The sequence below is a fragment of the Salvelinus fontinalis genome, chromosome 40 (genome assembly GCF_029448725.1).
Source record: "Salvelinus fontinalis isolate EN_2023a chromosome 40, ASM2944872v1, whole genome shotgun sequence".
Lineage (NCBI taxonomy): Eukaryota > Metazoa > Chordata > Actinopteri > Salmoniformes > Salmonidae > Salvelinus > Salvelinus fontinalis.
The window spans coordinates 5,306,544-5,320,367 of NC_074704.1; the positions used below are offsets into that span (position 1 = coordinate 5,306,544).

The 13,824-nt window shown below is 38.8% G+C and overlaps 2 protein-coding genes across 2 annotated transcripts in view; one reads left to right on the plus strand and one right to left on the minus strand.

Moving 5' to 3' along the window:
* LOC129839880 (zinc finger protein ZFP2-like) overlaps positions 1–13,824 on the minus strand; it is a 96,778-nt gene that overhangs the window by 37,693 nt on the left and 45,261 nt on the right. The gene's annotated exons all lie outside the window — the stretch shown is intronic.
* Positions 1,690–13,033, plus strand: LOC129839934 (zinc finger protein 436-like). The gene is made up of 2 exons (XM_055907658.1): positions 1,690–2,240; positions 9,212–13,033. The coding sequence occupies exons 1-2, from the start codon at positions 1,934–1,936 to the stop codon at positions 9,760–9,762; spliced, it is 858 nt and encodes a 285-aa protein (XP_055763633.1). The 5' UTR covers positions 1,690–1,933; the 3' UTR covers positions 9,763–13,033.

The following is a 13,824-nucleotide window of genomic DNA, read 5'->3' on the forward strand; positions in this document are numbered from 1 at the left end:
CCATTTTATTTCTCTCCGTCACTTTAAACTTTTGGATAATAAAGCATTTGACCTTTCTTTTGAATTAACAACAGAGGACTGGTTGATTTCCAGGTTTTAATTAAGTATAATATTTAAGATGATTGACGAGAAAAGTATCGTCCAACTCTGGAGTATCTCACTGCACCCTCAAATGTCATGTTTTGAAATATACAGACAGACAGAATAAAAGTAATTTCACATTGTATAACTGTACTTCTGACAGCCAACTTTCTAACTCCGCCCATAACTTTATGACATCATAACATTCCCAGAAGGATTATTGAGTCATTGTTAGTTTTACACTGAAGACATGACTCTGCCGTTGTGCTGTAGAATTTGTGGATTTTGTCTCTTGTATAATAAGGGACTATCATTTGTCCCAAAATCACAGGCCACAGACTTCGATGCAGTTAAAAACTTCCAAAAGTGTTTCCCCAGTTTAAGATCAACTGAGGTTTTTTAATGGGGTTTCTCCCTGTGCACCTGCCAATGTAAATCCTTTGAACGAAAGACAAGTTACCAGACAGGACATATTGCTAATGTTCTTCCCATTAATAACCTGAATTACAATTAGCTTGTGGGCGGTGGTGGTGATGACGTCCTATTCGATGATGTCGTCCATCGGGATTCCCCAAAAAAGAAGACGCTCTGGATTGATCACTGGAGTCAGATGTGAAGGAGGAGGTTGATCATCAGGAGTCAGATGTGAAGGAGGAGGTTGATCATCAGGAGTCAGATGTGAAGGAGGAGGTTGATCATCAGGAGTCAGATGTGAAGAAGGAGGTTGATCATCAGTGACCCTCTAGGATTGTGGCTGGGCTGGCGTTTCCACTTCCAGCTTGGTCATATATTTTGAAACATTGAATGTTGATACTGTGAATCTATGTTATATATTTGTACCTCCTGTTTCATGAAGTGATGTCACTAAGTACTGCCCCTATATATACAATGCATTCGGAAAGCATTCAGACCCCTTCACTTTTCCCACATTTTGTTACGTTACAGCCTTATTCTAAAATTGATTCAATAATTTTTCCCCCTCATCAATCTACACACAATACCCAATAATGACATCACAATACCCATAAGACATCACATTGCCCCATAATGACATCACAATACCCCATAATGACAAAGCAAAAACAGGTAAATAAATGAAAACATTTTCTTTAAAAAACAAGGACATTTCTAAGTGACCCCAAACTTTTGAATGGTAGTGTACATCTACATGATGTATTGTTACACCATGTAGGAGCAGTATAGACCTAGTCTGTTCATTATATACATCTACATGATGTATTGTTACACCATGTAGGAGCAGTATAGACCTAGTCTGTTCATTATATACATCTATATGATGTATTGTTACACCATGTAGGAGCAGTATAGACCTACAGTAGCTAGCTGCTAATTTAGATGTAATATAACATAATGAAACTGCCTTAAATGTGCTGTAGTAAACATTTTTTATTCGCAGTAATCAATCAACACATTCCTGTCTTTTTATGTCTCAATATAATGGTATTATTTAATTAAATCCATTTGAAAGAATCTTTGTCTGAAAATTAAAATCTGATCCTCAACTGCGTTTCCCCTCCAGTCAGCAGACGGCGATGTGCGTCTTTCAGGCGACGCTGCCAGCGTGACGTATAATCTAGTGGACGGTTCTTCATTAACAGCTCGTCAACCACCTCGGTAGCTAGCTAGCCAACATAGCCGAAAGATTCAAGCTATTTATACGCTTTCGGTGTATATTACCTACTGTGTTTTAGACACACTTCTGTCGTATCTACTTGTTAACCTATTTAATTTAATATTACGTTATTTTTTATTAGTCAGCTATAGTAGCTGGCTGGTTAAATTAGCACTAGCCTAGTCGCTAACTATAGCTAGCTAGCTAACATCCCCCAACATGAGCTCCCTAAACTTCTCCCCTCTTGTTAAAGAAGAGGGGATCTGCTGGACGGAGAAAGAAGCTCTGGGACTGAACATTGTCGTGAAAGAGGAGAAGGAAGAAGAGGATATCACAGTAAAACAAGAAGTAGAGGGTGAGGCTGTTACAGTGAAAGAAGAAGAGAAAGACGTTTCAGTGAAAGAAGAGGAAGACGAGTTCAGAGTGAAAGAGGAAGAGGAGGATGCCGTTTTTGGAGTGAAGAAGGAAGGGGAGATGACTGTCACATTGAAAGATGAAGAGGTGGAGATAGATCTGATTAACACCAGTAAGTACCGCCTTAAATTCGTATTTAACTTTCGATAATCGGAGTTGGCTCGTCAATACCTCTTCAACGGAGGGCCCAGGATGATGACTGATATGTCTAGAATCAGACGACGTAGAGAGCAAGCTACCCCTTGTTTTCTCCGTTCCGTTTCCAAAAAGTGACTTAACATTTATATTTGAGAAGGGTCGATCTGCTGACCGCAGACTGGGGGGCACGGCATGTAGTGATTTTCATGTAGTGATGTTTTACTACACATCGTGCCCCCCAATAGTGCCATGTGAGAGTTGGGTTGGCTACACCAAAGATTATGGATATACTGACAAGATGTCTCTCCGCCCTAACAAGGCGAGTCGTTGTCCACAAAGCGGCACTGCGGGTTGTCTAGCTCCCGCCTATCCTTTCTTTGGATTGGTGGATTCATCATATTATTGTAATCTATTGTTTATGTTCTAGGGTTGTTGTCGTCAACCGCCTGTATTCAGTGGAGAGAGATGCTAAGCTACAAGCATGAATATGCACCGCCTGTATTCAATGGAGAGAGATGCTAAGCTACTAGCATGAATATGCACCGCCTGTATTCAATGGAGAGAGATGCTAAGCTACTAGCATGAATATGCACCGCCTGTATTCAATCGAGAGAGATGCTAAGCTATTAGCATGAATATGCATAGCGATCTGGAGACAACTCCTATAGTGTTTTTATTAAAGTTGTCCGTATGTCACGTGTCCACATAACAACTTAAGCATTACGAGACTGTAACTTACTGGCATGACCTAGAGAGATACAACCTACTGTAGCCTACTGGCATGACCTAGAGAGATACAACCTACTGTAACCTACTGGCATGACCTAGAGAGATACAACCTACTGTAGCCTACAGGCATGACCTAGAGAGATACAACCTACTGTAACCTACTGGCATGACCCAGAGAGTTACAACCTACTGTAACCTACTGGCATGACCTAGAGAGATACAACCTACTGTAACCTACTGGCATGACCTAGAGAGATACAACCTACTGTAACCTACTGGCATGACCTAGAGAGTTACAACCTACTGTAACCTACTGGCATGACCTAGAGAGATATAACCTACTGTAACCTACTGGCATGACCTAGAGAGATACAACCTACTGTATCCTACTGGCTTGACCTAGAGAGATACAACCTACTGTAGCCTACTGGCATGACCTAGAGTTACAACCTACTGTAGTCTACTGGCATGACCTAGAGAGTTACAACCTACTGTAGCCTACTGTCATGACCTAGAGAGATACAACCTACTGTAGCCTACTGTCATGACCTAGAGAGATACAACCTACTGTAGCCTACTGTCATGACCTAGAGAGATACAACCTACTGACCTAGAGAGCTAAAGTTATAAAATTCCTGGATTTTAAATCAATATTTTCCAGTAATAATGATAATTTGTATCTTCCTATCCACATGTGGAATCCCTCTCCTTTGTCGTCCTCTCTACACCAATAACAGACAACTACTGTGGGACTCCCAATCACGGCCGGATGTGATACAGCCTGGATTCGAACCAGGGACTGTAGTGACACCTCTTGCACTGAGATGCAGTGGCTTAGACCGCTGCATCCGTGTGTGTGTTAACTATTAGAATGCTGTACTAGAATGCTTAAAAGGCCTCTAAAATTTTAAATACCGGTTATCGGTATCGTTTTTTGGAGCAAGGAAAATATTAGATATCGGTATTAGCCAAAAATGTCAATATGTAATATCGGTGCATCCCTTTATTCTAAAATGTTTCACAATACCCCATAATGACATCACAATACCCCATAATGCCAAAGCAAAAACAGATTTAGGTTTTTTGCAAATGTATTGAAACTATTCCCCAGGATAACTAGTCTCAGAGTAATGTAAGATCCCAGGATAACTAGTCTCAGAGTAATGTAAGATCCCAGGATAACTAGTCTCAGAGTAATGTAAGATCCCAGGATAACTAGTCTCAGTGTAATGTAAGATCCCAGGCTAACTAGTCTCAGAGTAATGTAAGAACCCAGAATAACTAGTCTCAGACAAATGTAAGATCCCAGGATAACTAGTCTCATTGTAATGTAAGATCCCAGGATAACTAGTCTCAGAGTAATGTAAGAACCCAGAATAACTAGTCTCAGAGTAATGTAAGATCCCAGGATAACTAGTCTCAGTGTAATGTAAGATCCCAGGATAACTAGTCTCAGAGTAATGTAAGAACCCAGGATAACTAGTCTCAGAGTAATGTAAGATCCCAGGATAACTAGTCTCAGAGTAATGTAAGATCCCAGGATAACTGTAAATGTAAATAAATAATAAATTGTGTCTCCTGGATGTCAGACCCCCAACCCTCCAAACTGTAAATAAATAATAAAATGTGTCTCCTGGATGTCAGACCCCCAACCCTCCAAACTGTAAATAAATAATAAAATGTGTCGCCTGGATGTCAGACCCCCAACCCTCCAAACTGTAAATAAATAATAAAATGTGTATCCTGGATGTCAGACCCCCATCCCTCCAAACTGTAAATAAATAATAAAATGTGTCGCCTGGATGTCAGACCCCCAACCCTCCAAACTGTAAATAAATAATAAAATGTGTATCCTGGATGTCAGACCCCCAACCCTCCAAACTGTAAATAAATAATAAAATGTGTATCCTGGATGTCAGACCCCCAACCCTCCAAACTGTAAATAAATAATAAAATGTGTCTCCTTGGCAACATTAGAACCTCGGTACGTTTACTGTGTATGTCGAGACAAAGGAATGATGTAAACAAATAATCCAAAATATTTTTGTCAATGAGACAGTATATAAACAAAGGAATGACCGAACCCCCTTTGGTGACTGAATGCTTGTAAGGCAAACTAGATGATCAAAACATTAGATCACATCAAATAAGCCTAAGTGGTTTCACCTCCTCCCAGACTATACTGGATACTACAGTTATAACTATACATAGTTATACAGGATACTACAGTTATACTGGATACTACAGTTATAACTATACATAGTTATACAGGATACTACAGTTATACAGGATACTACAGTTATACAGGATACTACAGTTGTACAGGATACTACAGTTATAACTATACATAGTTATACAGGATACTACAGTTATAACTATACATAGTTATACAGGATACTACAGTTATACAGGATACTACAGTTATACAGGATACTACAGTTGTACAGGATACTACAGTTTTAACTATACATAGTTATACAGGATACTACAGTTATAACTATACATAGTTATTCCAAAGGTGGGCTACTTACTATCCACTGTTTGCAAGCCACCGTTGCTGATCTATTTTATTTATTTATTTCACCTTTATTTAACCAGGTAGGCAAGTTGAGAACAAGTTCTCATTTACAACTGGGACCTGGCCAAGATAAAGCAAAGCAGTTCGACACATACAAAAACACAGAGTTACACATGGAGTGTAACAAATATACAGTCAATAATACAGTAGAAAAATAAGTCTTTATACAATGTGAGCAAATGAGGTAAAGGCAAAAAAAGGCCATGGTGGCGAAGTAAATACAATATAGCAAGTAAAGCACTGGAATGGTAGATTTGCAGTGGAAGAATGTACAAAGTAGAGATAGAAATAATGGGGTGCAAAGGAGCAAAATAAATAAATACAGTAGGGGAAGAGGTAGTTGTTTGGGCTAAATTATAGATGGGCTATGTACAGGTGCAGTAATCTATGAGCTGCTCTGACAGCTGGCGCTTAAAGCTAGTGAGGGAGAGAAGTGTTTCCAGTTTCAGAGATTTTTGTAGTTTTTTTTGTAGAAGTATGCTCCAGGAAGTATATCTCACTGGTCATCCCCAAAGCCAACACCTACGTTGGCCGACCTTTCCTTCTAGTTCTCTGCTGCCAATGACTGGAACGAATCGCAAAAATCGCTGAAGTTGGAGACTTATATCTCCCTCACTAACTTTAAGCATCAACTATCTGAGCAGCTTACCGCTCGCTGCAGCTGTACACAGCCCATCTGTAAGTAGCCCATCCATCCCCGTGTTTTTATTTACTTTTTTTGCTCACACCAGTATTTATATATTATATATGTTATATATGTTACAGTCACATATATTCTACTTGCACATCATCATCTGCACATCTATCACTCCAGTGTTAATTTGCTAAATTGTAATTACTTCGCTACTACGCCCTATTTATTGCCTTATTGCCTTTATTGCCTCTGTACTCCATTTGCACACACTGTATTGTTCATGACGTCCTCCAGTGATTTTTAACTTAACACTGTATATAGATTTTTCTATTGTGTTATTGTACTTTTGTTCATCCCAACTCTGTTGTTTGTGTCGCACTGCTTTGCTTTATCTTGGTCAGGTTGCAGTTGTAAATGAAAACTTGTTCTCAACTGGCCACCTGGTTAAATAAAGGTGAATATTTTTTTTTAATGAATTGAGTACTATCTTATTAAACAGGGACGTTGATCTGATTAACACCGGTAAATACAGTGAGTACTATCTCATAAAACAGGGGCACAAACTCTGCAGTTGTTGAAGTAATGTGTGATTTTTGAAAGGGCATTCTACACTTGAATATGTTTTTGTACTGTGAATTGTTCATGACTACCTCCAGTGATTTTAACTTTTCCTGTTGGAAAGTGATATATAAATACAGTAAAGTATAAACACACTAAAGAGAAACAAATAAATGTTTTGAGCAAAATAGTGTTTTTTTAGACAACTGCAAACTAGAAGGAGTGAGTGACGTCATAGTAAGGCCTTCAAGGAGTTGGCTTGATGGGAAGTCGTGATGTCATCCAATAGGAGACTGATCTTCATGTGAATATTCATTATTCTTTTTTAAATCCTTCCTGTTCTGTCAAGTTGGTTGTTGATCATTGCTAGAAAGCCATTTTCAAGTCTTTCCATAGATTTTAAAGACGATTTAAGTCCAAACTGTAACTAGGCCACTCAGGAACATTCAATGTCATCTTGGTAAGCTCCTCCAGTGTAGATTTGGCCTTGTGGTTTAGGTTATTGTCCTGTTAGGACAGTTTTTTGTATTCAGATCTCTGAAATACACTCTACCTACGTAACATTTAGTTTCCTTATATTACGCTGGGAAAACAGTTTTCATGGGCACAGCAATTCTAAATAATTTAAGAGTTTGCTAAATCCAATGGTTCTAACTGAAAGTCCCCTTAACTTCATTGACAACACCCAAATGGATAATGTCATTAACATGGTTTTTCAATAATTACACATAATTCTTAATACTGTAGCTGTTTAGTTAGTCACATGTTCAACTATCAGCAGCTGATCCAGGAAATCATTTTCTGAATGACAGTCACATGACAAACATCACAACATGCAACAACAACCAAAGTGCTTCTTCATTCATTACTCTGGTAAAGACAGTTATGCCGTGCTCCACGTTGGATCCAACATCCCTAACAAATTGGTGTTTATAATGTTATTGTCTGCTTGATTTACTGTAGGGTCTCGTTAGTCTGTTGGAAACAGAGATACTTAGCTCATATTGTGTAGAGAACTGTTCCTTGATGGATAGGTTATTGTACAACACACAGAGCTATTTTCCTTTATTCAGGACATTTAGAATGACATCACATTAGAGTAGCCTTGTGGGATTATTCACAAAATTATCTGGTGATCAGGTTATGAAATGTCATGACAAAGACATTTTAGTTTCCATGTTTCACCTGAAATATTAAATTGTTTATAGTCCTAGGTCTATGTTGTTGTTAGGTGAAGTTATGGGCCAATTTGGCAAACAGTGTACAAACCCTCATTGTCAGGTTGATGGAAAAGCCAAAGATCATTTTACTGGTTGAAGGGTTTTTTAAATACAAAGTGGTTGATTTGTGATGATGACACAAACATTATATTAAGCAGGACATTCAAACGAGCCGTACAATTATAATCCAAAGTAGTGTGAAATGCACTCATAAGCAACCTGGAAATGGAGGTTTCTCCCCTGAGTTTTCAGAATTCACATTCAGAATACATTGTGAAAAACTAAAATCTTTGCTCACCATTTTTGCTCCAGGCAGATATACTACATCCGTAACTAGTGGTTTCCTCATTAGCAGATATACTACATCCATAACTAGTGGTTTCCTCATTAGCAGATATACTACACCCATAACTAGTGGTTTCCTCATTACCAGATATACTACATCCATAACTAGTGGTTTCCTCATTAGCAGATATACTACATCCATAACTAGTGGTTTCCTCATTAGCAGATATGCTACATCCATAACTAGCGGTTTCCTCATTACCAGATATACTACATCCATAACTAGTGGTTTCCTCATTAGCAGATATACTACACCCATAACTAGTGGTTTCCTCATTACCAGATATACTACATCCATAACTAGTGGTTTCCTCATTACCAGATATACTACATCCATAACTAGTGGTTTCCTCATTACCAGATATACTACATCCATAACTAGTGGTTTCCTCATTACCAGATATACTACATCCATAACTAGTGGTTTCCTCATTACCAGATATACTACATCCATAACTAGTGGTTTCCTCATTAGCAGATATACTACATCCATAACTAGTGGTTTCCTCATTAGCACATATACTACATCCATAACATCCATCATTAGCAGGGAGGAGTTTCTACAATCAAATTGTATGTGCTTTGCCCTCGTGCCGCAATTTTATTAAACACAGAAAGGGGCCTATATTGGAGTCCAAAAGTCGGCTGGCACACTGCTTAGAGTTTCAACAACATGAATAACTTATTTCTAGCCTACAATCTTAGATGTTACTACTAATGTGAAAGCAAGACAAAATATAACTTGTTGCTCATTTTAAGACCAAATAACTTTAAGAGTGTGCGGCTCTCCTTTATTTTTATTTTTTTAAGCATCACCTTTTACAATGGATTTCCGCTGTTGTGGGCCTTTAATCATCTGTCTGACTTTGTTGTTCACACAGGAGAGATACTTCACTATTGTGGATCATCTGGGGAGCCTCAACAATTTCAAGATGCTGAAGAGGCAGAGAAGAGTCTCTCCAGATCAGAACACCTCAATAAACACCAGCGGAGACCCACAGGGAGGAGAACTCACTGCCGCTCTGACTGTGGGAAGAGATTCACCTCATCAGGCATTAAAATTCATCAGAGAACACACACAGGAGAGAAACCTTATAGCTGTGATCAATGTGGGAAGAGTTTTGGTCGATCTAGCCATCTGACTCAACACCAGAGAATACACACAGGAGATAAATCTTATAGCTGTGGTCAATGTGGGAAGAGTTTTGGTCAATCTTGCCATCTGACTAGACACCAGAGAACACACACAGGAGAGAAACCTTATAGCTGTGATCAATGTGGGAAGAGTTTTTGTCATTCTGCCAATCTGGTATCACACCAGAGAACACACACAGGAGAGAAAGCTCATACCTGTGATCAATGTGACAAGAGATACTCTGTTAAAAGACATCTGATCAAACATCAGAAAATACATGAAGCAGTTGTTTCATGATATCAATGAATTAATGTCACAATGTAGAATGTTTTTAACAATGTAGAAGGAGTATTTTAAGGAATTACACAATATAGAACCCTAAACGTTTGCCCCATTCAATTGATTTCAGCCTTAGTAAAAATCCAGGCTCTTGAAAGAGTACTATTTATGTGATTTAACAAAAAAGTGACTAACACAAAAAGAGCTGTGTTACACTTACCATGTTGGTGAACCATTTGAATCAAAATGCCACACTTCAAAATGTGGCGAGCGATCTGTTTCCTACAAATTGTCCTCTAACCAGGGATGTACACATTACTCCCACATTCCGTGTGGTTTTTGAGCTGTTAGTTTTAACAGGACATGCAACCTCATCTCCCTCCTGTCACACAATTAATTTTGACATGATATCGATGAATAATGACAAATAAGTGTTGCGTTCCTTTGTTTAGTGACCCCTAAATTTAAATGCATCACTCCAATATGTAGCTGACTGTCTTCTGCAGGTTGTCCTCTAACCATTGAGCTAAAATATATCTCCCACTTCCATGTGTTTTTTTTGTTGTTAGTTTCAACAGCACGAACAACCTGATTTCCCCCATAATCGATATCAGTGATTTATTGCTACTTGTCAAAACAACAGCGTTTCTGGTGCTTGTGCAGTTTATAAGGACCTTGTTTATAGAAATACAAGTAATATGATTATTGTGGCAGATGTTTGTGTATTTAGCACATTTTACGTTTAGGTTTTCAATTTATCACAAACTGTTTCTGCATTTGGATTTGGAACTGCAACTGTGACATTGGGGATATCCCACCTAGCAAAATGTCATTGAAAATCAGACTATGCCCGACAATATAAGTTTGGTTTTAGTTGAAAGTTGAAAATATATATTTTTTTAAATTTCAACATACTTGCAGCCTATACACATGGACGCTGTATAATAAATAGGTCTATAATCAATTTTATTAACAATCCTAATAAATTGAGTCATAAATATAAAATATAATTGTTGTCCTAAGGGGAAGGTGTTACAGACTTTGGTTTTTCCATTTATGTTTTGAGGTTGGACTTTAGGACGTCTTACTTTAGGACGTCTAGCTCATTAGCTCGTAGGACGCACTGATTGGTGTCACCTCGTTAGTCACTATGTGTTACACCTCTGCTGAGTTTTTCTTTTGTTTGCCTCTTCTTTGGCAGATTTAGTGGGTCTCATGGTGGGTGTCTTTTAGGTCCCAGTTGTTGTTACTAGTCAATTTTCAGTGGACACCCCCATATTGTCTTTCAGAACCCCTCCTAAAAAACAAACTAATATTTTTGGTTAAATATTTTAACATTTTAATCAATGGCATTTCCTTAGGATGCTCATTAGTCTTTAAGTTGTATTTTTATCCTCTTATGTTTGTGTACTAAATATTTCTGTTTATTTTCATAGGTTTTTCCTGTGAAGCCATTGTGTTGCATCCATGTCTGAAATGTGCTGTATAAATAAAGCTTGATTCGAACATATTGCAAAACAAATGAACCAAATGACTGACCAATAAACAGAGTCTTGGTCCGTCTTAGTATGAGAACAGTATCAATCCCACTTTTCCAGCCTGCTGAAGGTGTGGTGGAGTGGTAACCACCACCCCCGGCTCTACCAAGGGCTTGAGGTGGTCACCCACAGCTCTGCTTATGTTCTGTGGCCTTGCCGTTCCATTTATTGACAGCCCCTGCAACACAGAAACACATTTAATCACATTATATACAACACTCAAAGTAATGGATATGGAGCATCTATGGCCTCCGTTACACCTGGCACCTAAATGTGACTTCTGTCATCTGATCACTCCAAGCTGCATTAGGTTCAGATCTACCAGGATGAGCCTTGACATAGTCTGGATGCAGTCAGGCCACTGAATATAAATAAGCAATATACAGAGACGGGGTGAATGAGTGGGGAAAAGTACATTTTACACAAATGACCTTCATAATATCAAAGAACAAATGTGTGTGCCTGAGAAATTTCATCAATATCAGTGGACAATTTGCACTAACGTAAATAAACATAGATGATGGAAAATATTCCCTTTTGCTTACGTGATGAACCGCTAAGGCAACATAAATATTTACCATCTAAACCATGTGTGACCTCTCACCTCTCTGGCTGTAGAAGTGTTCTTTCCTAACCAGTCCCTCAACAGCTCTCTGACTGAGCTCTACCCTCACTGGGTCTTCAGAGGAGAGGAAGGCTGAGGAGGGATGGAAGGATGAATGGATCAGTCAGTCAATAAAGTGTAGAGCTGCTGTCTGACAAAATCACTATTTTAGTAGTTCATTAAAGTAAATAAGGCTTTATGACTGCTGAATACCAACTATCAATCACTTAGATCATGTATTTTCAGGTAGAGATACATCCCTGGGACTTCCCTAGCCCATTGAAGTTGACGTTTAAAATGGTTAAGTTAGGGATTAGGGTTCAGGGTAGGGATGTCCCAAGGATCCCAGATAGCATTGACCATTGTGCATTTGTAACCGATGTGAAATGACGAGCTGGTTAGCGGGGTGCGTGCTAATAGCGATGGTAACGATGGTTCGTAGGTGTCAGTTGTTGATGTGTGCAGAGGGTCCCTGGTTCGAGCCCAGGTAGGGGGGAGGAGAGGGATGGAAGCTATACTGTTACACATTCTTCGGTCTCTTTTACGTAGCAGGTGTAAAAGAAACAAAGACAAGTAGGCGCTCAGGTCATTATGGTCATTGTAGTTAAAAACAAATAGCATCTAATGCGTACCTGTATGTGGGGTTGTTTGAGAAGAATGTGATTGTCAGCCCTAACAATCCATTCTAGCACCTCATCAGGCTGTGTAAAAGTCTTCATTGATGACGTGTTCCTTCTATTCCAGGGGACAGCAGAGGAACTTTATCGATTCCACTCCTTCATCAATACAAGTAGTGAACATCTGAAATTCACCCTCACCTTTGATGTGCATGAAACAAGTTACCGGATGGTTGGACGATACTTTTTTCATCGATCATCTTAAATACTTCAACTGGAAATCAACCAATCCTCCATTGATAACGCAGTGGAAAGGTCAAATGCTTTATTATCTAAAAATGTAAAGTGCTGGGCGACGGAGAGAAATAAAATGCTGCAGTTTGAGGCCATGTGGCAGACAGTGAAGCAGGAGCTGGAGAAGGAGGTATGTTCTAGTGGGTCTGGGCAGGTGTGATGTAGTTAATGGAGATGGAGGTGTGTTCTAGTGGGTCTGGGCAGGTGTGATGTAGTTAATGGAGATGGAGGTGTGATCTAGTGGGTCTGGGCAGGTGTGATGTAGTTAATGGAGATGGAGGTGTGTTCTAGTGGTTCTGGGCAGGTGTGATGTAGTTAATGGAGATGGAGGTGTGTTCTAGTGGGTCTGGGCAGGTGTGATGTAGTTAATGTTTCTATGATGTTGTTTGTATGTGTATGTTTTGTATTGTTTTTATAAATTATCAAATAAAATATTAAAACATATGCAATACAAAGTTACACATCACTGTTCTATTTTTGGAGTTATTACATTAAACCAATCAGAATTCAGAAGAATGCCAAAGTCAGGTGTGATGTAATATGGAGGACCAACCTATTCCCTATGATGTAAACTACAACAGAACTAACTTAAAATGTAGAACTTCAAATTAAACCAATCGTTTGCGCTCATGACTTGAGTGATTAAAGTAAACCACAGTTTTGTAAATACATAACACCATCTAAACAAATATCAAAAAATGTTATTAGCCAGCCAGCTAACATTAGCTATATGCAGTTATCTTAGCCAGCCAGCTAACATTAGCTATATGCAGTTATCTTAGCCAGCCAGCTAACATTAGCTATATGCAGTTATCTTAGCCAGCCAGCTAACATTAGCTATATGCAGTTATCTTAGCCAGCCAGCTAACATTAGCTATATGCAGTTATCTTAGCCAGTCAGCTAACTTTAGCTATATGCAGTTATCTTAGCCAGTCAGCTAACGTTAACTATATGCAGTTATCTTAGCCAGCCAGCTAACATTACCTATATGCAGTTATATTAGCCGGCCAGCTAACATTAGCTATA

Excerpts from the sequence above, each read along its gene's own strand:
- LOC129839934 (XM_055907658.1), top strand. The coding sequence starts at position 1,934 with ATGAGCTCCCTAAACTTCTCCCCTCTTGTTAAAGAAGAGGGGATCTGC. Across the intron at positions 2,241-9,211 it reads GATAGATCTGATTAACACCA|GAGAGATACTTCACTATTGT; the intron begins GTAAGTACCGCC and ends TTGTTCACACAG.